This window comes from Neopsephotus bourkii, unplaced genomic scaffold, assembly GCF_033783945.1.
Source record: "Neopsephotus bourkii isolate Nb327-2 ecotype Australia unplaced genomic scaffold, CSIRO-AGI_Nbou_v1 NB_991, whole genome shotgun sequence".
Classification (NCBI taxonomy): Eukaryota; Metazoa; Chordata; class Aves; order Psittaciformes; family Psittacidae; genus Neopsephotus; species Neopsephotus bourkii.
The window spans coordinates 4,044,844-4,069,311 of record NW_026901483.1 but is presented as its reverse complement, the minus strand read 5'-3'; the positions used below and the strand labels follow the sequence as shown (position 1 = coordinate 4,069,311).

Sequence of the window (24,468 nt, the reverse complement as noted above, 5' to 3'; positions counted from 1 at the left end):
ACGGCATATTTAAGCAGTGACACATGTCCAACCTTAAGGAAAGCTTGTTGTTAATGAGAAACTTAATAAACTCAATTTATGATACATGCAGGCCAACAAGTCAGAGGGATGATGGCCACTTTTTACCCTGCAGTGACTGGCACATTAAATACCACGCTTGGACTCCATAAGGGCTTGCATCATTCCATCTTTTCCCTCTTACTTGCTTTGAGGGCTGAAGATAACGCATGGCACTACCATGAAGATCCCCTGCCTGACCCAAGCAGGTCTTACCCATCACAGACAAGAGCCAGAAGGGAGCCACATACCTGGGGACTGATGTTAGGTATGTGAGGACTTTAGATACGATCTCCTCAGGTACCTCGTTGAAGCGAGCGTTGTCAGGGAGGGTGATAATCCAAGCCTTGTCCTTCCCTCGGCCACCTGGAATAAGGACAAGGATGCTTCCCTGGGTTGCTTTTGAGGAGGGCCAGCAGCAAAGCCCAGGAACACAGGTTAGGTCAGAAAACACACTGCCATCATTACAGAACCCTGCCTTTGATTTCAAGCACAACACACATGCAGACGTGCTAGAAAGAAACGTATTAGGTACCAGGTATCTCCTTTATTTACTGAGTGTACTTTACATGGGACAGCAAAAGAAGGCAGAAATACAAGGACAATCTGGAACCTACAGAAAACCATTTCAAACCAAAACCCTTGTTAATGTGTTGAGTGCTTGAAGGCAAGAGCATTTTACATGGCTTGAAACAGAAACCCAATATGCTCTTTCAAACTGCCTCAATGTTTTATTAACAACCTTTCTAGTGGCACTGGAGGCTACCTGATGGATAATATCCCATGTGGAGTATCATTTTGCCAAATAGCATGGAAGTTTGTCTGGGCTATTTAATTACCACAGAGAAGTTCACTGTACTCACCAGAGAGAAAAGCAAACCCCTTCATCAAATCATCGCTGATGTCCTTTGCACAGATGGGTATTGTGGTTTCTGGCGAGGGGGAAAGCAAAAGCAGCCATCAGAAAGGAAAGTAAAACTCCAAATGCTTATCAGTGTGCTCACCCAAAGGTGGGACTTGAACCTAGTGCAGCTTCCCTGAATTGTATATGAAATCTCATAACAAAGGACATAGAAACCTCCTAGAAAACACTGATTCTAATGACTCCAGCAGGGCAAATGCCATAAATCAGCAGTTAATGTATTCTAGCAAGTGTACTAAGGGAGTTTGGGTGCTCAACAGGGTGTATCCAATGTTAATTGTTATATTTTGAAGTTACTAACTTCACTCCCTATTCAGGACACTCCCCCAGTGCTCCCTAACCTCGGCAGTGCAATGGGATGAGGCTTCTGCTGGCATCAGCAGCATCCAAGGCTGCCACGCTGGGAACAAGGCTGGAGTTTCACACTGTTAGAGTCTTTAATTTTGAGCAAATGAGCTTCTGAACTCGTGGTTCCATGGAAAGGCTGTGCTGGCTTTGGGTTATTAGATTTCTTTTTAATTAAATAATGGGAGAGGCTGGTTCCATGCCACGTTTAGCACACTGACCATGTCAGCAGCAATGGAAGGTTACACATTGTTTTACCTGGGAGAAGGAAACACAAACCAGACTGAACACAAGGGGTGCTTAGAGCTGGTCCACATTTATCTATAAACAGGATGATAGCTTAAAATGAAACAACCTTCTTCCTGCAAATAAAGGTTCCCAAGCACATCTATACAGATTAGAGTCATTGTGCTCTCCAATAATCACATTTTAAACACTGATTATATAGTCGGTCCTAGGGAGTAATCTTCTGGCTGCTTCAAATGACACAGGTTGCATACTTCAACACACTCCAGCATAATCAGTATTTATTCTACTTCACTGTTTCCAAAGGCCTTCTGCTCACTTCAGCTTTATCTATGGATTTTTTGGGCCCTTAGTGGGCTGCACGGAACAGCAGCACCCAGCGGTGCAAGAGGTGATGCTCCTGCATCCCCACTTGCCATGGGCTCCTCTCTGCTCTGCCGTGCACATAGCTTTCCCTCTTATAGATAAAAATGTGATTTCTGTTTGGTAAGGACAAATTGGCATCTACAGAAGCATTCTTCATTTTAACAGGCCACAGAACGGGTCTTGCTAAGGAAGAAGTTTGTCTTGCAAAGCTATTTCAAACATTCGCATTCAACTGCTTCACCTGACTCGAGGACAAGCTGCAGCCACACATTTCTCCTCTACCAGTAGATTTCGTTCTCCAGGTCAATAGTTTCACACTGATAAAGATGCATATTTAATAACTTCAGGGGCTCCAACACATGAAGCAGATGGTATTAAACACGCTGGGCTTTGAAAATACAAGACCAAAGACATAGCCACACTTATTTGCCTCGGAACAGCGTGGGGCTGCTCAGCAGCCTGTCTGCCTTTGTAGTTGCGGTGAAGTCAGCTCACCTTCCCTACCCACGGCTTGGCCATGGACTAGAACACCCCTGTGTGACTCAAGTGCTCAGCTGTAAAAGCAATCACAGCTACAGGTGTACAAGTAAATGAGGCTTTTGTTTCTGGTTCTGCAGTGATATGGGAGGGATGTGCTGGTTGATTGAGAGCTGTCAAGGAAACAGGCTGGGAGAGCATTAAAACAAGCTGGAGACAAGTATGGTTGGGGAAAAAAGCACTTTCCCACAAATACTTTCAAACCTCACTTTATAGAAGGGAATACAATCTCAAAAATGCATGTTTTAACCCCAGAGTGCAGTGCTTATTCTCTCACATCTCACCTACACTTTATCATAGAGTCATATAATGGTTTGGGTTGGAAGGGACCTTAAAGCTCATCCAGTCCCAACGCCCTGCCATGGGAAGGGACACCTTCCACTAGAGCAGGGTGCTCCAAGCTCCAAGCTGCTTCCCAAGGGATGACATTACTGGAAAAGGGCACCCAGCCCTGTCAGAAAACCAGCCCCTTCCGAGCAGTCCCAAAATAACTCATTTGAGGAAAAACTAGGTGGGAGTACTTCACTTCAGGCAGGGAAGACTCAGGGAGCATTTCCCTTACATCTCCCATCTCCTGTAGTGCAGGAGAATCCAACAACCGACAGAGGAGCGGGATAACTGCCCTTTGGTAAGGTCAAGGCACAACAATAGGCTGATTGTGCTCCCATCAGAGCTGCTCCTTGGCCACCAAACTCAACCTCTTGGGCAAACATTAGGGAAAATCAAGTGTTGGCACCAGATTCACAAGCGTGTTGCTGTGCCTGAGGCACATCAGTGGGATGCTGCTATAAATCCTCTACAGAAGCATGACCCTTGTCCTCAAATATGAACCTCTGGAAAAAGAGCAGTGAAAAGCAGTGGGGCCCAGATAAAAACAAGGCTTCAGCTGATGTGCATTAGCAAACTGGGGGGGTTCTTATTTGGAGGACTATCTTGGGACAGTAAAGACCCCAGGGATCAGCCCACACTGGCTATGAACCGCACAGCTTGCATCTCGCTGGCACAAGGCAGAGGAAGTCCAGGTTTCATGCAGGTCCACTCATTCCTCTTAAAATAGGCTTTGAGATCATCAGCTACTATAGACTAGAGCTGTGCTGTTATAAAATCAAGCCTGAACCGCCTTGTGTTACAGCATCCCAAACAACACTGCTAACCCCATACAGTCAGTATGACCTCAGGCTTTAGGGTCTTACTAAAACCAAGCAGCATCTCAATGATAAACTGTTAGAACAGTGTAGTAACATCTTTGATATAGGCTCTAACCTGGGTATTTATAAAATGCTGCTGCAGTTATTACACTCAGAGACTCCTCTATGGAGGAGATCGTTGCCATGACACAGAGTTTTGGAGGATGCATGAAGCCAAGCGGGGACAAGACAAAGGGGAAATACAGAGCTCTGTACCCCATCGAGAAAAACTAACGTGGCTCAGCAGGCAACCTGCTGACTCAGCCCTGTCCCCATCATTTGGCTTACACAGCCCACAGCGTTTTGCTGGGTCCTCTCCATAGGACCGTATCTCGAGGCTGTTGCACAGATTGCAGCTGTGAGAATGATGCTCACTGTCAGCGATCCTCCCTTTTGGGGGGATTCAAGCATGGAGGGACTTCCACAAAGGGTGGGGAGGGGACACCTACAGTCTGAGTCCAACTCCCTCTCATACACCTCAAACGAACACTGAAGATCCTTGCTCTTTGGTCACTATTGTTTTCTTTCCCTTTCCAAACTTCACAGCAGACTGCAGCTGTGTCACACATCTGCCAAGCTGATGGAGAAGCGCTTTGCCCTTCACAACACTGCCCAAATATTGTTTGCAGCTACAAAACCCGTTTGGAGATGGCTTTGTTGTGAATGAAGAACGGCAGCTCTTCAGAGGGCTGCTGCCGTAGTCTAGGAAACAAAGATGGAGTAAATCAAATGAAACGGGTAAAGGACCACATTGAGCTTCTTGTCGGCTGCTTGTCCATTCAGACGTCTGCACCCAGCAAAGCAGCATTTATTTGGTGCCAAGGGAGCCTGCGGAGCAGCACAGTTATAACCTATTCCCACTTCTCGCCGTGACTTTCTGGGCTAACCACCAGCCAGTGTCTGCCTCTGGTTGTCCTCCTGTTCCTTTGAGGCTAAGGATAAACCAACAGCATTTACAGGAAGGTCTGGTGCTTGGGGGGCCCCTGTGTGATGCCAGCATCAGTGTGACCCTCCCAGAACAGCCCATGGAGAATAAGCAAGGCTGGGTGTGAGGATTAAGCCATCCCCATCTCATCTGCTTTATGCAGGAATGGGAAAGGAAATCCCTTGGAGAGAGTGCCCCAGCCATGAACCCAGTGCAATGCAGAGAGCAGCCCTTTCCCCTCCTCCTGCTGAAGCTGCTCTGCTTGGCAAAATTAAACATTTATTGGGGCAAGGAACAGAAACACAGTCAATGCACCACCCTGCAGTGTGATCCCCTAACTCAGTCTGCATTGCTATACCCACACGAAGCACTCAGAGAGGCCCTGCAGCCCATCACTGGGTGCACTCAATGTGGATGAGGGAAGAAGAAAAGGGGGACATTCAGAGTGATGGTGTTTGTCTTCCCAAGTCACTGCTATGTGTGCTGCTGTGGCTGAGCACCTGCCTGCCCATGGGAGGTGATGGATGGATTCCTTGCTTTGCTTGCGTGCATCGCTTCTGCTTTACCTATTAAACCGTCTTTATCCAACCCATGAGTTTTCTCTCTTCCACTCTTCCAATTCTCTCCCCATCCCACCAGGAGGGCAGAAAGCAGCTCTGTGGGGCTCAGTTGTGTGCTGGGGTTAAACCACAACCATGTCCTAGGACGAGCGGCTGAGCCTCACCCTTCTTTCTCACCGAACAATTCTCAAAGCCTCTGGACTCAACCCAATCCACAAGGAACATCCCCGTTCTCCCTATCAGCACACCACATCCAGCAAGCAAGATGGGGGAAGTGATGATGGCAGAAGCACTGGGTTACACTGCCTGCCAAGTGCCAACCAGCAGTAACCAGCATGCTTGCAGGGGGTCTGTCACACAGCACGGAGACGAGTGGCCAAGTGCCTGTCCCTTGGGAAGGAGCAGGGCAGGGCATGGCAGAGAGCAGTGTTCAACCCATATCTTCCCATGGATCACACCCCACCTGCATCATAGGACAAGGGGTAATGGGTTAAAACTGAAACAGGGGAAGTTTAGACTGGGTATAAGGAGGAAATTCTTTCCTGTTAGGGTGGTGAGGCACTGGAATGGGTTGCCCAGCGAGGCTGTGAATGCTCCATCCCTGGCAGTGTTCAAGGCCAGGTTGGACAGTGCCTTGGGTGAGATGGTTTAGAGCGAGGTGTCCCTGCCCATGTCACGGGGGTTGGAGCTTGATGATCTTAAGGTCCTTTCCAACCCTAACTATTCTATGCTTCTATCATGTCCAAGCAGTGGCTGCCCTGACGAGTGCATACCCTGGAGTAGGATCCTCATTTCCTCATCCACCCTCCCACACCCCTGTACCTGTCCAAGGATAGGACAGGACGCTGTGTACAGGCAGAGCAGCGTTTACACAGTGTTTGTGGGAAGCAGAGCCAGGAAGGGCCGAATCCTTAACAACAGAAATAACATTTTTAGCTATAAGAGGAACAAATGCGTGCATGGAAGAGCAGCGAGAGCCCCTGGCCAGGCAGCGTGACGCTGGTGGAGATCCCGTGCTGAACTGCATGTCCATGGCAAGCAGAGAATGGGACATTGTGCTCCCCAACAAGGCCTGCTGTATTCACCAAAAGCTTATCCCCAGGACCTGGTCTGAGCAGAGAACTGACAGCCAAGTCCTGGGGCTGCTTCCTGGCTTCGACACTAAACTCTTTGGTAGCCGGGAGCAAACTGTGTCTCCTGCAGCTTCAGTTCCTCACTGGGGATGGGAACAGACACAAGTGCCAACAGGATACGGTGCTACAACAGGGCAATGAGCATGTCTGATGCCAAAGGGCAGAAAAGACCTCAGCAGCCCCCATCCATCAGGCTGATGTGGTGTCCATGGGTCGAGCAAGAGCTAACATCAAAGGGGGGTGTTAAAACCCCTGCTGACCCTAACATTGGACGGTGTAGGACCAACATGGACAGCTGGGGAAGAAAAGGTCTCCACAACCCACAGGACTGGTTTCTAGATGCACCAAAGAGCTGAAGGTCTCCGGATCAGCACTGAAGTCCACCAGCATAGACTTGATGGCTTCCTCCCCATGGATCTGAGGCCAAGGGATCATTCTTCCCTACAGGTGAGTTTTCAGAGCACGCTGGCTTATAACAAGGACTCCTAAAGATTCATAGTGCAGAAAAGCAAAGGGGCCCAATAGTAAGAGACATTTCTACTCATTTCCACTGCAGTCACCCAGGGCTGCAGAGCACACAACAGCCTAATGCTTTATAGCTGAGGTAACAGCTTGGTCACAGATACAGACCTGTGGGGACCTTTTCCCCATGTGAGGAGCAAAGTACATCCTGCATCCATCAAATTCCCTCCTCTCCACACTCGCAAAGTTCAGCTGCTGAAGAAACTTAAGGACTTGGTTGTTCAAAGTGGAAAACCTGCTGAGGTCCTCTTCTGCATTTGCAATTGTACATTGCAGAAGCTACCTGTGTAACCGTCAGTCATCTCTAAGAGTAGTGCTCAGCTGCACACACCTCTGTATGCACCAAAACCACCTTCAGCTGCTCACACATCCTGCCCTGACACACAGACACCCACTGGGGGTACCTGTTGCAAAGGCACTGATGCTGTCCATGGACCAGACTCACCTTTAGCCATCTCAGTGGAAGAACAACACTTGCTGCTGCTGCACTAACCTGGCACACTGCAGAGTGTGTAATTCCAGGTGGGGCAGCCATTCCCTGTGCCAAGGGAGCAACACAAAAGAGCCATTAAAATATTTATGGCAGAAAGCTTCAATACCCTCAACTGCTGCACGTCCTTTGTGTCCCCTGCCCGTGGGGACAGCTTGTACCTTGCTGTGACTAGAAACTGCATGGGAGCATCTGCATCCCCCAAACGCTGGGCACCAGCTCATAACTACAGCCAGTCACATCCAGGTTTCATTTGGAGGAAAGATCAGTAATTAGATTAGGTCTATAATGCCTACACTTCTGGAAGACATGATGTATTGATCCTGAGGAAGATGATGGGGCTTCTCAGCCTGTTCTGTCAATAGGCTGATGGCAAACCTCCACCTGCCACACGCAAACCTCCCAGTACACGCTGAACAGAGGCGCTTGCAAACCCCACTTGTGCAGGGTGATTGAGCTGCACCTCCATCATCACAATCCAGGGGACAAGAGATGGCAGAGCTGAACCCCATCCCTGGCAGTGTTCAAGGCCAGGTTGGACACAGGGGCTTGGAGCAAGCTGCTCTAGTGGAAGGGGTCCCTGCCCATGGCAGGGGTTGGAGCTGGATGGGCTTTAAGGTGCCTTCATCACAAACCAGTCTGGGATTCTGTGAAGTTCCAGTTCAGCAAAGCAAAGGGCGTTTTCATCAGGGACCTAAAGGGCAGCAGCCACCACACCACTGCTTCAAAGGAACACCCATGCCTTGTGCATGATAGGCACCGGCCCCCCAGTACAGCCACCACCCTCCATGGCTGCATGGGCATGAACACAGACCCCTCTTCCTCAAATCACTGTCCGTATGTGAGCACGCTGCAGTGAAAACCATGATGTAAACTTCACCAGGAGCATCACCTCATGTCACAGATGAGAAATCAAAGCACTTACATCAGGCAGAAGCACATTAAAAGCACCCAAGGATCTAAAAAGGCTGTGGAAAGCCTCAAGAGGGTTGGTCCAGCACTAGGTGTGATGGGTTGGTCACCACGCCAGGCTCAAGGACTCCTTAAATTAACCTTTGTCAGCCTAGGGAGGATATTTTAAGGAAAGGCTCGCTCTTTGCAAGCCCTTCCTTTTATCCCTCCCCAAGCACCTACTCCAGCACAGTGTAGGAGGCAGGATACGGCACCAGATGGTCCTCTCTTCTGACCTAGTGGCTGTGCTTCTCCACCGAGGCCTTCTGGGGCTTGTCTGCAGCGGATGTTTCAGCACAGAGACATCTCCATCCCCCAAAGCTGGGAGTGTGTTCAGCTAAGAAACCATGCAGCAAAACCACCCTGAAATGAAGCTTCTGGAGGACTAGAATGACCTTTTCAAAAGGCTTTAGATTTATACACACTCGGGAGAAGAGTACAAATGCAAAGGAAAATGATGTGAAAGAAAAAATAAAGATAAGAAATAGGGAGAAAATGTTAACTCAGTGCAGAGCAGGCTTGTGGACCATCATGCAGGCAGCTGAATCATCACCTTACAACAGGAGCTGAGCAGCCATTGAAGATGCACTGCATCCAGGCATGCACAGAGTGACCCTGGATCAGGAGTGATGCTGGATCAGGCCCCAGAGCAGGAACCTCTGCACATGGGCATCCCTCCAGCATCCATCCATCAGGAATCACTGGCTGAGAGCAGGAGCACCCAAAGCACTGATGTGGCACATCTGTGGTACCGTACTGACACACCAAAGCAGCACAGCCTCCTTCTGCTCACCATGGGGCAGTGGGGCAGCCAGCTCAGGATCCCCCCTTTATGGGAATACCATCCAGCAAGTCAGTTCTGAGAGCTGGAGTGAGCACAGAAGTGCCCCCAAGAGCCAGGGCTGAGCCATGCTGACAGCAAGGAGGATGCTCACAGGGGGTTGAAAGCTCCAGGGTGTTCGCATGTAATGGAGACCACTGAGGTTTTCTGGGGTGTGGAATCTCTTCCCATTTAGATTTGACAGCTGACAAACTGGAAGCTTCACTTGGAAAAGGCAAAGCAAAAATCAACTACATGGCAACAAGGCTTGTGTGTTCCGGAAGATCCACTAATGCACGGGAACAAGATATTGGATGCTCCCATGTTTCCACGCTCTGTCAGATAAACTATCTGTCTTCTCGCATCACCCCAAACCTAAGTGAAAAGTGGGAAAGATAAAAGCCAGCTCCACTATACAGGAATTGACATCGACTGCAAGAAACGTAAGAGAAGTTTCTTAACACCCACCCGTGTGGATTCAAACGCAGTGTGGGAGCTGAGAAAATCCAGTTCCTTGTGTTTCTGCTACTTAGGAGCTTCAATGTACTTTTAGTTGTCTCCTAGTCCCAATTTCAGGCATTACGAGAGGCTCAGGTGCGCATCAGCACCAGGGCACGTTTAGCATCTGCCACCAGAACACACCTTCCTGGCCAACATCAGCAGCCTCCAAACCACAGCCCGGTTGGAACTAAAGGCTTCCAAAGCCAAATAAAACCATCACAAAAGCATACACACCTCAAGCACTTCCCCATCACCATTCAACCCCATGCAAGCGGTGTTTTTTCCAAGCCAAATTCCAGCTTTGTGCACAAAGCGACCCTTGGAAGATAGCAGTGAAGGACCCCATCACCTGCCTGGGAACATGGAATTCAGTTCACTGAGGTCAGCAGAACAATGGATTTGCTTTTACAGCTCATAGAGCCAGGGAACTAAAAGGTGAAGCCAGGTTCCCACAGTGGCATCACCTGGAAACTCAGCTGCAAATTGTTTATGGCCAGGTTGGAGGGGGCTTGGAGCCAGCTGCTCTAGCAGAAGGTGTCCCTGCCCATGGCACGGGATGGAGCTGGAGGAGCTTTAAGGCTTCTTCCAACACAAACCATTCAGTGCAAATGGAGATGCCCAATTCTGGCGTTCCCCTGTTGACAAAAGCACATCTCCAAACCCAGCCAAGCACTCTCCATCCCGGGAGCTCCTGACCCGGCACCGCTGCCAAACCAAGTCCAGTGTTGCCCATGAGGAAAAGGGGTTTGGAAAACAAGGCAGCATCACCCAGCCCCTTCCACCACAGCTCCTCGTACTCCTGGTCCTCTGCACCCAGGTTTGCAATGGCCTTCAGTGGGGCAAGCTGGCAGATAAGAGCACTGAAGCTTTGGCAGAGAGCAAGATGGGGAGTGCATGACCTGACACCATACATACCGAAACAAGCAGCATCACACCAACATGGTCAGTCAGTGCAAAGGTGCCTGTTTGCAGCTCCAGGATCTCCCTGCAAGTCCTATCCACCAAACCTGACTTGAACAAAAGGCTCCTACCACAAGCACAACCACTGACATCGAGCTCCGACCCTCCAAGGTAAGCTCCATGTCTCCAAGCATCCTCCAGTTTGATGCCAAAGACAGTGCTTTGGAAGAGTCCTTCTTCCCTGCCCCCCCATATTTCCACTTCAACAACACTTGAATTGCTTTCCTCCTACTCAGCCCTGCTGTCACTTCACTTTTGTCCTGCTAAATGAATGATAAACCATTAAACTGTGGTTGTAGCAAATGGGACGTAGGGAGAGGAAGCACATCCCACATACTACTGACTGCTCCCAGACTACTACTGCTCCGTGGTCCACCCAACAGGGCCTACCTTGATGGCAGCACAGAGCTTCCACAGGGAGGGAGCCCAAGCCATTGCAGAGATGAGAATGGCTCTAAAAGGCTTGGGATTTATACAGGCTTGTCCCAGGTATGGGGAAAACACCACCTTCTACTGGAAACAACCAAGTTTCCTACACCAATGCATGAAGAGAAATGCTTAAAGCACGGTCCCAAATCAGGCTGAATGCTCGGAAATCAGCGATGAGAGGAGAAAGAAAACCCTCTGATTTACTTTTAATCTCGTGATTTAGGAAACCTTACTCCACTTTGTATCTTTCTCAATATCTCATCTTAAGATTCTATGTAGGTGCCAAACCGCATGTCCAGACCCTGCAGCTATAACCACACAGAAGTGCTTTTGTGGAGATATCTTGATTCCCTATGAGCATCATACAAAGGTCATCTGCCAAGAGCTGGTCAGAAGACAGGGCTCATGCTAAGGGAAACCCGCTGCCCGCTCTCACCCATCACATTGCTCACAGAAGACACTGTTCACTATCTGCATCCCCATCCTCGTGTCACCCCGCTCCTGTTCCAGCAATGTGGGTGTTTCATCGCTGGTACCAGCACAAGGAGGATCAGACTGCTTTAATCACATCCGTTCCAGCAGCTCCCTGTGCTGCCTGACCCCATCACCCCTGCCTCTGTTTCCCTACTCCCCATGGGGGGTGCAGGCAAAGGAGCAGGGCAGCAGGGGTCCAACAGGTGGGACCACAGCAATAGAAGGTGCTGCCATGGGCATCATCCAACAGGACATTAGAACACAAGCAGCACCGGAGAAGCAGTGACACACTGGTAAAATCCTCACCTATGACTTGTACTCCCAATACATTCCTCCTGCCCCCCAAAGTGTGCTCTGGGATGAGACTGGAAGCATTTCTGGGGTCAGTGTGTCTTTGGTGTGCCGGGCAGGGCTCCAGGCTGTGGACAAGTGAGCAATGATGAGTGCCTTCACCGCCTGACAAGGTACACATCCCATCGCAAGGCTGGAGCACCCCAGAACGCCACCACATATCCGGGATTCTGAGAGACCACTGCAAGAAAAGCCACTGCTCTCCTCCACAAGGGAACAACATAAAGAAGCCAGGGCTCCACAGCTCCTGAGCAGATCGTTGTCCATCCAAAGAGGCAGGAGAGCAGCTTACAGCCAGGGAGCAAGGAATCACATTGCACTTGCTTCTCGCATGGAGGGTCTGCAGCCATACAGCACAGCAACATCATCACCCATCAGTGCGTTCCCCGACACAGCCTGGAACTGAGCGAGGTTTAAAGCCCGAAGGGTGAGGGAGGGAATAGGGGGAGACACTTCACACCCATCTACTGCTCTTCCACTTCAGAAACGGGGAAAGGCACATCACAGCCCTCAGTCCTCAGGCTAAGGCGCAACTTCCCAGGGAGGACTTCTCGAGCTCTGCCCATGGGGAGCCTGAGAGCGGGGATTAACACCGGCAAATACCCGAGAACAACCTCCCGTCTTCCCACGGCATTTCGAGCCGTGCATTCCAGCACAAGGACACACCGGCAGCACAACGCGAACAGCTTCTCCTCACGAACCCGTCCTCCCCGCAGGACACCACAACACCGACCCCCCCCCCCCCCGATGACCGGGTACCCCCGAGCCCCCCGTCCCCGTCCCAGGGCCCCTCCGCGGAGCCGGAAGCCGCGGCGCAGAGCGGTGTCCGGATAACCGCGGGTACCTGTGCCCCCCGCACCAGCACTCACCGGCGGCGGCGGCCTCCAGCAGCGCGGCGGCCCGCAGCAGGCAGTAGTACCGCTCCATCTCCCCCGCCGAGGTGCCCCCCGGCGGCGGGCGGGCCTGGGCCGGGGCCGAGGCCGGGGCCAGGGCCATGCCCCGCGGCTCCGCTCCGCCGCCCGCACCGCTCCGCCGCCGCCGCCGCCGCCGCCGCCCCGGGCCCGAGCGGCCGCCGAGGCGGGGCCAAGGGAAGCGGGCGGCCGCCGAAGGGCCCCGGGCCCGCCTCTTCCCGCCCCCAGCCCCGCCCGCTGCCGAGCGCCGCCGGTGCCGTGGTTCCGGCTGTGGTCAGCCCCCTTTTCGCCGCTTTTTATCCCCATTTTACCCCTTTTATCACTTTTCCCCTTCTTCTTCCCCCCCCCTTTCTTTCCTTTGTTTCCTTCTTTATGCATTTTTCATTTTTTTCCTTTCCCCCCGTTTTTCATCTTTATTTTTTTCCCTTTTACTTTCTTCCTTTTTTTAATTTTCCTTCCCTTTTTTCATTTTTTTGTTCTATTTTGTTTTCTCTTTGTTTTTTTATTTTTCCCTTTTTCCTGTTTTCCACCCTTTTTTTCCCTTTTTCCCTTTCTTCCCTTTTTTCATTTTTTTTAATTTTTCATTTTTTCCCTTTTTTCTTTCCTTTTTTCTGATTTCCTTCCTTCCTTTCCCCCCCTTTATCCTTATTTCCTTTATTTTTCTTTTCCTTTTTTTTCTTCCCCCCCCCCTTTTTCCCCTTTTCCTATTTTTGTTTCTAATTCCCAGCTGCTCCCCACTGTCCCAGCACACCCCCAGCAGCCAAACCCCCTCCCCACCTTACTCCCTGTTGCACTTCACTACGGAGAATCTCATTAAATCATAACCAGTGTTTTCCTGCAAGCCCCATTCAAGCAAATTCCCCAACCAACACATGGGAACATGAAGCCATTCCCCAGCCAGAGCTGTGCAGAGCCCTAAGCACAGCACCGGCCTGACCCACCAGCCTCAGTTTCCCCGATGCTGAGGTTCAAATGATGCCAGCTCATTCTCAGCTGGAACCTGAGCAGCCCAGGAAGGCAGCACAGAGAAGTGGATGGTCTTGTTTTTCCAAAAGAGCCTTTTAATTACGCTCCTCCCTGGAATAGCCACCTTTTCCCAGCACTCCAGCAGGCAGGGCCATTAATTCAGGAGCCGAGGTCTAACAATGGTACTATGAGAAACCCCTTCTGGCAGACCTTGTCCCTTCCTACGCTGACCCATTCAATCAGTGCTCCTCATTCCTAGCACAGCAGATCCTCACTAACTGAACAGCAGGCAATGTTCTGTCTGGTTATGAAGCATATCTTGTGTGACATCGAGGGTTCCTGTGCGGTTACTCATCAAAACACCCAGCTCAGGTGCACAGCACTGAAATGTGGTTATAAAATAGCCTTATGGTAGGTTATGAGCACAGAAACACAGCCATGCCACGTTCATCCTCCTTTCTTATCACAGGAATGCTCTTTCCCCTAAACTGCTCATGCAGAAATGAGGCCCATCTAAAATCTCTTCTTTATTCTGACTGATACATACCCACTTCTAACACTGGCTTTGGCACAACTAAAGCAGTGGAAGATACAGCTATGTTATCCCTAAGGTTTGGCACTCAATCCATTTCTTGCCCTTTGAACAGAAAGCAAAACAACGAAGCCTGGATCTGGACCAGGTCTTTGCAGCCAATGCACCCTATCCGAGCCCCTGGACTGCAGCAGTGGATGCCAGCAGGAATCCCGCACCTCCCAAAGCAGCATCTCCTCCAGCCAATTCAGCTGGCACAAGGAAACACCAGCCAGCTCAGCACGGAAAAGCTGCGCTGGCTCAAACAGAGGGATAATTGGTCATGGCTTTTCCTTAGCATCAGTCCCTCACAAGCCTGTATGGCCACAGGGATTCCTGTTTCGGAAACCTGGCTGCGTACAGTCCCTCCTTTTGGGCATGTCGGGATGAATGCCCAGCTATCCCAGCAACACACTCAGCACAGGCAATGTCCACTTGTATTTACACTGCCAGAAGCTGTTCCACATATCTGTCTCCCCCAGAGACAAGTGTTACACTCTGCCCGCCCGAGGAACGACAAGCTGAGATAAAAGGAACAAGGAAACAGATAAAAAGCAAACAAAGGCAGCCAGAAACACGGATATTTCTTTTCCAGGGATTTTCCACCCAGGCTCCATAACAGCATTCAGTGCCCTTCCAGAGGCAAAACCTTGCCTGCAATTGCAGCACCTCTGTTTGCAGAATGGGTGCAATTCCTTCCCCTTAAATCAAAGGGAGAAAGGTGTAGGGAGAACTCCTCCTAATGTCATTAATTCCAGGTTAAAGGCTAGAAAGAAACCCCCCAACCCCAAACAAAATTCAAAACCTTCTTTTTCTCCCCCAAAATGAAGGCTAGAAGGTTCTGTTGGGAATGGTGCCATAATCCAGATTTGAGAAATCACCCTTCCAAAATACCCATTTATTCAGCCAGGAACGGTCCATTTTAGGCAGCCACAGACATCTGAGGCCTCACAGTGATGCAATCACCTTTTGTGACTGATCCGGATAATCCCAACAGCCAATTCTCTGCAGTATACACTTGTATTATCACTCAGAGAAAACACAGGTTTCATTTCTGCAGCTTCCATAAGCTCCTGCCTTCATCTTTCATCATGGGACCACAGAGAAAGCAAAGGGCTGAGCAGCGAGTCCGGCTGCTCCAGCCCCACGCATCGCTGGAGGCATCCCTTAGTTAGAAAGCATGTTGGTAAATGTTCACCCGTCACCATCAGCTCAATCCACCCCATCTCCCAGCCTGCCCTTCAGAAACACCTCTCTCCCGACAGCTGCTGGGGAAAACACGTTCTGGTCAAAGGGGTAATTTAACTTGTCACCCTCAATTCAGCCTGCCCCAGCTCCCACACACAGTCCTGCTGGTGCCAGGTAATTTCTCCAAGTGCTCCCATCACTCCAGGGCTCAATTGTCGCACTGGTTTGCCCTGGCTTACCCAAATCCCATTTTTCCTGCTACGCCACTGCTGCAAGCATCTTTGCCCCACGCATCACCTAGCCCCATCGGCCCCAACTCCAACAGGCAGAAACGGGGTAAGAGGGCTTTGATTTGTTCTGAGGGTGGTGCTGAGAACTGGAAAAACAGAGCTGGTTAAATGTAGTTTGGAGTCAAACTGATGTGGAAGGGAATTGCTCACCTCTGGAATAAGCATAGCAACATCAAAGACTTGTGCAGGAGTGTAATTAAGCTCTGGTTGGTTTTCATAAAGTGGGATTTTTAGGAAGGTTTCATGTGCAAGGCAGCATCACCCCCAACCCAGGGGTACCATCCACTATGGACTGTTTCCGAGCTGGTCTAGGAGGAGCAGAGCCTCCAGACTGGCACAAATCCTGGCCCCACTGTGGCCAGTTAATCCTGCACTGATTTCATAGACTGGTTTGTGTTGGAAGGGACCTCAAAGCTCCTCCAGCTCCAACCCCTGCCACGGGCAGGGACCCCTTCCACTGGAGCAGCTTGCTCCAAGCCCCTGTGTCCAACCTGGCCTTGAGCACTGCCAGGGATGGGGCAGCCACAGCTTCTCTGGGCACCCTGTGCCAGCGCCTCAGCACCCTCACAGGGAAGAGCTTCTGCCTAAGAGCTCACTCAGTCTCCCCTTGGGCAGGTTCAAGCCATTCCCCTTGCCCTGTCCCTACATCCCTTGTCCCAAGCCCCTCTCCAGGTTCCCTGCAGCCCCTTTAGGCACTGGAGCTGCTCTAAGGTCTCCCCTTCAGGAGCCTTCTCTTCCCCAGGCTGACCCAGCCCAGCTCTCTCTATGTCAATGCGAGCAAGAGGAAGGACTCCGCTGCCCCACTCTCACTTGTTCCCTGGGTAAGATGTGCCTTGTTTGTTGTTACAACCCCAGGTTGGAAGGCAGCACACACTCAGGAGCACACACACACACCCTTTCTCCAGGCCACAGCGTGTTTCCAGCTCAGCAGGTTATCCCCAGACATGTGGAGCTTTACCGAGCAAACCCCTTGTGCCAGGGCTGCAGGAGAACAAGATGAGATGGGGACACTGCGGCCCCTTCACTTACCAGGAGCTGCCATCACACACTACCAGCCTGACCTTTGGAAACATCCGTGCTAAAAACCACCTTACCAAATGACATTGCTTCTCCTTCCTAACATGAAGGCCTACATGAGCATTTTAAATGGTAGTTTGGTGCTCCCTGAAATAGCCGGTGACCCGCAGCCATCACCCATCATTACATTTACTATGGCTGTCCCATCCTCCTTGCTAGCCAGCGCGGAGTAGAACCATCCCCAGCTCTTCAGATGCTTCTCACTATCACTCACTCGGGCTATTAAGATTCTGAATGCGTGTATCTGGTTTCCAATAGTACAAGCTGCTTCTTAAAGGTTAGAGTTTGTTTTAAATAGCACAGCCATCTGTCCTCCGGTGGCTGATGGGAGCTGGAGACATCCAAGCAGCCAAAACAGAATCCTTCAAACTGCCGCTTTGTCATTACAAACATTTAGGTTTGAATCACACGCCTCCTATAAAAACTCATAGGAACTCCATATATTTCCCTTGTGTCTTATACAAACACTGAGTCCTGAAGTTGCATTGGGTTGTTGGGGGCTCATCCATGCGAATATCCGGCCGAACTTCAGCAGGTACTTGACAAACCACACAATAATCCTCATTTGGGTGCTTTTAGTCTTCGAACTAAAAAAGCAGCTCATTTATTACAGGTAGCCATGGCAGAACCAATGCACAGCATTAAGAACAACTCTTTGTGCCTGTATGGAAGTCAGGCACGTGGACCTGCCTTGTTTTAGGCAGCTCCTAAACGCCAGCTAACGCTCTAACTCCTCTATAAAGATAAATCAGTTTATACCCTTAATTCACATGTCTTAATTTGACATGAGTCCTGAGGGAAATGGGGTCAGAGCACATGGGGCAGCTATGTGTAACAGCTACTAAGAGTGAAATTGTTAGTAACCTGCTGAAAAACACACAAAAGGAGAAGCAACCGGTAGTTCCCATCGGAAAACCAAGTATGGCCTTGCTGGTATCACCCCCCAGTGAAAATGCCCATGGTCCCTCTTGTACTGCCTTGGAAAAGACCCACATTAAAACCATCACCCAAGGAGACAAGACCAATATATCTATTAATCAGAACAACATACCAAAGTTTATTGATTACTTCAAACAAAAGTCTCTGTAATGAAAAAAGAGCAAGTTGCATTCAGAAAAGGTAACATTCACATTCAAGTTCCTTTTTATATAAAGCAACATAAATGTATAAAATTGCATTTAAGTGAAAAAATGTAAGGTTGCAGTCCTCTTTATATATATATATATATTCTTGCAAGAAGCTGAAAATGTATCTTCTTGTTGCCTGTATAGAATTTACACCTCCTATATACTACATGGTTTTAAAAACCCCCGAGCTGGGCAATTGGATAAATGGTGCAGTATTGGGTAAGTTTTCAATCTGTGTGGACACAAATTCAATTTGAAGCTTTTCTGCAATTCCAAGTCATTTCTAACATCCTCAGACGGATCAGGGTTAGTTTTTGAGAAGTAGCTGTGACTACACCAAGTTCCTCTGTTATCACAAAGCAGTTTTAGAGGGAATCTTAATTACATTTCTTCTCTTGCAGTGTCACTAGCCAGGGATTAAGCTTCAATCAGTTCTGATGAAGAAACCCCAGCCTTTTTTCCTTCAGGTTTTCCCACCGATGAGCCTGTACTGACCTTTTAGCTCACTAATGAGCACCGTACCAGTGCAGCGTGTGTACGGGACATGAACAATCACAGCATCGCACTGTCGGGTTACTGCCACTCCAGCATCCCGCTGGCTTACACCCTACAGCTCCTATCACCACTTTTTCTTCCCTTTTCAACCCAAAAGGGGTCTCCTGTTTGCCCTGATCTCAACCCATCCACAGCAACAGGAATTTCACTTCTGCTGCTTCTGAATGATGAGGATCAGCTTCTTCTGCCCAACACCATAGCAGTGCACTAGCTGAAGATCCAAGCCCAAGAAAACCTGCATTTCAGCCCAAAAGACACCTCCTATTAATTCCACCATACCCCTCAGCACACCTGCCTTGGGTTTGAACATACAGCTATTGCAATGGCTCGCTCCATCCTGAGACTGGACACTTGGAAACGGGAAGAGAAAGGTTTGGTTCTCAGAAGGCTCCATCTCAAAACAGGCTGCAGAAATGAGCCCGTTTCTGTGGCTTTACTGGGACAGTTCACACATACATGGCAAGCTTTGCTCTGTTCCCACTAACGTAACCAGCAAAACCTCCACAGGAACAGACTTGGACCATAGGAACAGAGCACGGCACAAAACAAACCGAGAAGCAAGGTGGCAGGCTTGGGACCATCCGGGCTTGGAATGGTTTTGAATCACAGGAATCAGGCATTTCAGCGCCTGCATTTTAAAGGTTATGTAAACACAAGTCAGCAACTGTATAGTTAAGGAGAAAGGTTAGATTTGGCATATAGAGCTTATCTTCATTGTAGTCATCGTATGCTTCATCTGTAGGCACCACATTTTAGCAAGAAAAGTTGAGAATGGGACAAGGTCTGCAAGTTGAAGTCTAGGTCCATGAAATGAGCTAGGAAAAGGGGAAAAAAAAAGAAGGAAAAATAAAAGCTTTGCCCATGGGACACATGCTGGAAGTGCAGCTCCTTACTTGCATGCAGCAAGGAGGCGAGCCGCGGTTGCTAACGAACACCGCTTGCATCAAGGCCAGTGCAGTGTGTATAATACAGTGGTCCTCTCCGTACATCCCCTCCCATGCTGGGTGACAGAAGAGCAGCCACTGGCCATAGGGACTGGGCACATCCCTTTCCCACTCAGGTAAGGCCCATTGCAAAGTCCTCGTGATGCACACCACAACCTGCCTGAGCTGATCCGCATCCTGCTTCCCCCGCAGACAGAGATGGAGCTCAGGGATCGCAGCTGGAGAGCAAGACTCAATGAAATCTGTTGAATGGCATCTTCATCTAGTCCCACAGGGTTGCTTCTTTGCATGTAAGTGACACAAAGCCTGAGTGAGCAGGAGCCAAACACAGCCCCTCTGGAATGAGGCTCCAGCACTTCCCACAGCGGTGCCTCTGCAGCGCACCGGGACCAGGGGAAAGCAGCATGAGGCGGGACCTTCACACCCAGCAGTGGTGGCACACAGGGTGCTCCATCACTGCTTATGACTCCACGCAATGAAAAAAGCTGCTTTTTCCACATATCAGAGAAAAGAATAAAACCAAACATCACATCAGGCATCTCACCTCAGCCTAAAGAGGAAAGTTCCCGTGACCATGGTACAGGTAGAATTAAAAAGAACATGCCAATTTAAAACCCAAAGAAAATGTAAAATGAAATCCAAGTTCCTGCGTTCCTTTCATTTTCAAACCGGCTTCTTTTTTCCTTAGTGCAAATAACTCAAGATGCAGTTTGATAAGCCTGCAGGATTACAGGCACAGCCCATGTCCCCCGGGATCATCCAAGGGCTGCACTGTCACTCAGGCCTTTAAAGTGTTGAAGCAACTGCACAGTGCAGCAATGTAAGCACAACCACATCAGCCCGGGCAAAACGGCTCAGCACAGCCCAACTTCCAACATCCACGACAGCTTCCTTCCATCAAACCCAGCCACAACATGAGGGAAAAGGATCTTTTCTTCCCCCTCCATCAGGAATTAACCCACCAGCAAACAGTCTGCGGAAGGATGCTCAGGCGCTTCCTGAGCATCAAACGCTTCTCCATATGGACACCACACTGCAGATGGACCACAGGCTGCTTCCAGCCATTCCCAGTGGAGGGATGTATGTGACTGAGCACTATGCACTGTCGGTGAAGATTCCTCCTGGATTTTCAAGTATTTCTGCCACGTGCATCCGGCAACCCACAGTTGGGAGGGGGCAGCCCCGCACCAGGCGGATGCTCACAGGGCTGCATCTGCAGGAGCAGGCTCTTCCCGTGCCTTTGGGGAGCCCAAAGGGCTGTTATGGGGTTTAAGTCTGTGCTACTTCTTTGGTCAGGCAGAGCAAGAGACTTCAGCAGCTCTCTGCTTGGACAGATCTGCAATGAACAGAGGAAGCCCCCGTATGAAATGGGGCTGGCATTGCTCTCTTGCACTTCAATTCATGCTGTTTTGGATGAATTCCTAAAGATGCTTTCTCAGCCTCCAATGATGTAGAATTGGTAGGTTTAATTTCTGGGGGGTGTGGGGATGCTGCAAGACCAAAGACAAACGGGTACCGTGGGGCCAGTACCCTGGCTACTGCTTTATCAGCATGGCTGCTTACTGTTCTTGGTGAGACTAAAGAGAACTGTAAGGTTAAAACCATGGTTTTTCCTACAGCATGACAAGATGCAGTGTTTGCACGGAGCACTTCAAAGTATCCTGAGAGGATATCTTTCTGCCAGATTAGTAACAGCATCTTCGTTCTTCACGTAACCATTCTCTATACGTTTGTACGAGACTAACATAGGCAGATCAAAGGGGTCAGTCTGCAAAAATCAGAAGGAAAACACACGTGTATTGCAATTGTCACATTCCCAAACTCCCAAACCTTTTCCTGGGTTACTTTTAGAGGGAAATATTTCACATTTCATAGGAGAAGAAGAAAGATCAGCCCGTGGTAAAAGTGCCAAATGTCATTCACAAGTAACAGGCCAGCAAAACGCTGCATAAAGTCCAAAAGTGGTGCCTGCCCCAGCCCAGCCGCCTCCAGCACCAGTATACGGCAGTGGAGAGCACCACCTAACGTCTGTGGGGAGGGATCACGGCTCAGGATCCATGCCAGATGCATTGGAGGCATGGCAAGCCTGGCTCTCTGTGCCAGCCCGATTACACTGATCGCTTCTGAAGGGGCTGCAGCACTAACAAGCTTTGCACCAAACCTGCAGTTTTAGGCTTGCAGCTACATAATATTTCACCTAAAAAGTGTGAATTCAATCAGGCACTTTTACTGTTTTACCCTGCTACCAGCTTACTACGATGTTTCAAATCAGCTTGTACCAGGATGCTCTCTGTGTGCGTATGTGCATACAGACACTGAGGCATACACTGACATAGACAAGTACACGTGTTTAGTATCAATCTATGCAGATGAATTAAAACGTACTTATTTCTATCTGACAGAGCATGCACCCTAGAAAAAGGGGGTTTGATACCATTCAGATGCAATATTGGAATCATTTTAATAGCTGACACTTGAATGCTTCACTGCAAATACACCAGTGTTAGCTTTTATAACCAGTTAGCAGGATTCCCCGGCTGCATTTTCACGTTCAATTATCTGTTAATATCAGACTAAAATACCAGTTCTATTGAGAGCTTTATTGACATACTGCAAAACACTTCAGTGTGAGAGGATCTGTGCACATCCAGGATGCTGAAGAGGTTGGACCGCACAACATCCCCACATTAAAATGCATCCCAAGCATTGCATCTCCGTTCCACAAGGACAGCTGCCCCACACCGATAGTCAAGAGGATTACAAGAACCACAGCTTAATTGATCTGGGGAGGTTACAGTTGGTTAATCGATGCCTTTGAAAACCATCCCGACTCCTTTGGATAGGGTACCTGTTACAACACATTAGACTCATCTGAGAATGTTCTGAAAAGAAGTGGTCTGACAGAAGGTCTGGCCGACACTGAATCAGGTGCCTTCCTGCTGCTCTGCAACAGCGAGGCAAAGAGACTTATAGAACATGCAACACACACCCCTGCCTAATGGTCAAACTATACAAGACACACACCATTTGACAGTTAAGTCACATCCTAAGGGATGGAGCAATACACATACTCTAAATACCATGGTTATGAATTCTGGATGGGTTCTGCAGCGTAGGAGGCACAGAGGGTGTTCAGAAAGTAGCCCTGAAATGGTCACCTTTGGGTGAGGTTTATGCTACAAGAGCTTTTGAGGGAGGAGGAAACCATCCGTGATCTGCACGTGACTGGTATCTTACAACAGTGAGCAATACTGGAGATCTGCAGTGAAACCAAATGCTTGAGACATGGACTCCAGGCACCCACCATCCCCATGGTCAGCAAGTCAGAGACCATCCCTTGTTGTAAGGGTTGAGTACAGCAGGTTATTCACTTGGACAAACAACGGCAGCACTAACAGTGGTACCTCTGCTCCTGGAGCCAGGCTGAGAGAGCTGGGCTGGGGCAGCCTGGAGAAGAGAAGGCTCCTGAAGGGGAGACCTTAGAGCAGCTCCAGTGCCTAAAGGGGCTGCAGGAACCTGGAGCAAGCTGCTCTAGTGGAAGGTGTCCCTGCCTGTGGCAGGGGTTGCGGCTGGATGAGCTTTAAGGTCCCTTCCAACACAAACCAGTCTGGGGTTCTGTGATGCATGGAGCAAGATGGGCACTTGGGGACCTCCTCCAACATCAAACAATGCGGAGCTGTTTGCCAAATCATCCACAGGACCATCAATGTTGAATCCACCTTGCCCAACGCTTTAGAGTAGTTTGCATCTAGTCCACTAACACACAAAACTACAGCTGGGGAGAGTGAACCAGCATTGGCTGCATCCACCCTACTTGGACATCCTGAGCACGACCAGCTCATCCACCTGAGGTGCAGCTGGAGACTGAAGGGGAAGAGACAGCCTAAGTATTAAAGCAAAAGATCTAAATTAAAGCAAAAGGAGAAGGGAAAGCAAGGTTTTGCTGGGTGAGCAAATCTAAACATAGGTTTCCAGGAGTTAGGCGTTAGGAAAAAAAGCAGTGGAGCAAGCAACACATAGTGACTCAGAAAGGAAATCACCTTATTCACTCCAAGAAAAGCTGTGATTGCTGGAAGTTTGAGAAAGCATGAAGATAGTGGATGTTCCTGAGGAAGGAAGGCGCTTCGTTACCTGGTTCACAACAGCACAAAAGACAGAAAATTGCAGTACAAGAAAGGCAGAAACCGAGGCAAACACAAATGCAGTAAAACAGGATAAAGAAAGGAAAACAAAAGGAAAACACATTTCCACACAGGAAGTGTAGTAAAGACTGAGCAGAGCCAATGCGCTGTTATAGGGAACTTGGGGTGGATCCCTGTCCCATTGACTTAAGGGCCAATACCCACCGACCTGGCTTCAACTCTATCCTCCCATTCCAAAGGGGACCCTCAGCTGTCAATTTGGGGGTTCAGGCACCTAAATAACATCCCTCATCCTGTTTGTCCTTTAATTCTCCCCATGGGAAACTGATCCCCAATATTAACCTTAGAATATTCATAAAGGGTCTTGATTTGAAACCAACTAACCTAGTCTTGGATGCCTTTACAAACGAAGGGACTGACTTTGGTGCCTGAGTGCTGACACAGACATCTAGAGCTGGTATCTGCTGCAGGCATCTTCCAAAGCTCAAAATGTACATGTAAATACGGCTCAGCCCGTGCTTAGTTTGGCTGCACATATGAAGAGACTTCTCTGGTTGAAATGTACTTTGCTTTGCTAAATCATTTCACAAGAGCCTTTTTTAACACATCTAAAGGACTCCTGAAAGCAAGCATTGCTCAAGGGAATGGATCCCCTGGCCAAGTGCTGAAGGCTGCTCCTCCTCCTCCTCTTAGGGGAGTTGAGCTTGGGCTCAGAAACCCCTGGGTCACCCTTCCAGGTCAGCCTCCTCAAGTCACTCCCAGCCTGTTCAATGGGGGTGTCAAGCTGGAAACTACTAAATCATACTTAATAGGAGGAAATTACATGGAGCCTCAAAGAATTCAACCACACTTCTTCAGCCATCTCTATCGCTTTCAACTTGAATGGTTTGAAGGGGTTTTTGTCTTGCAGATACACATCTC

General features: G+C 49.4%; 2 protein-coding genes across 7 annotated transcripts in view; both read right to left on the bottom strand.

Annotated features, from left to right (window-relative positions):
- Positions 1-12,798, bottom strand: part of MCF2 (MCF.2 cell line derived transforming sequence) — a 61,847-nt gene extending 49,049 nt beyond the window's left edge. The window contains exons 1-3 of the mRNA XM_061359708.1: positions 12,646-12,798; positions 921-989; positions 309-423 (exon numbers count right to left, since the gene is read on the bottom strand). Coding sequence (XP_061215692.1) covers positions 309-423; positions 921-989; positions 12,646-12,772 — 311 coding nt within the window. The 5' untranslated portion in view covers positions 12,773-12,798. The remainder of the gene's footprint in view (positions 1-308; positions 424-920; positions 990-12,645) is intronic.
- A 5,014-nt stretch (positions 12,799-17,812) lies between these two features.
- ATP11C (ATPase phospholipid transporting 11C) overlaps positions 17,813-24,468 on the bottom strand; it is a 60,928-nt gene continuing 54,272 nt past the window's right edge. For 3 of the 6 annotated variants that reach the window (XM_061359707.1, XM_061359702.1, XM_061359703.1), the window contains exon 29: positions 17,813-21,173. In XM_061359707.1, coding sequence (XP_061215691.1) covers positions 21,057-21,173 — 117 coding nt within the window. In that variant the 3' untranslated portion in view covers positions 17,813-21,056. Of the gene's footprint in view, positions 21,174-22,253; positions 22,350-23,445; positions 23,537-24,468 lie in introns of those variants that run through there. The other 3 variants (XM_061359705.1, XM_061359704.1, XM_061359706.1) reach the window with 3 other exon arrangements.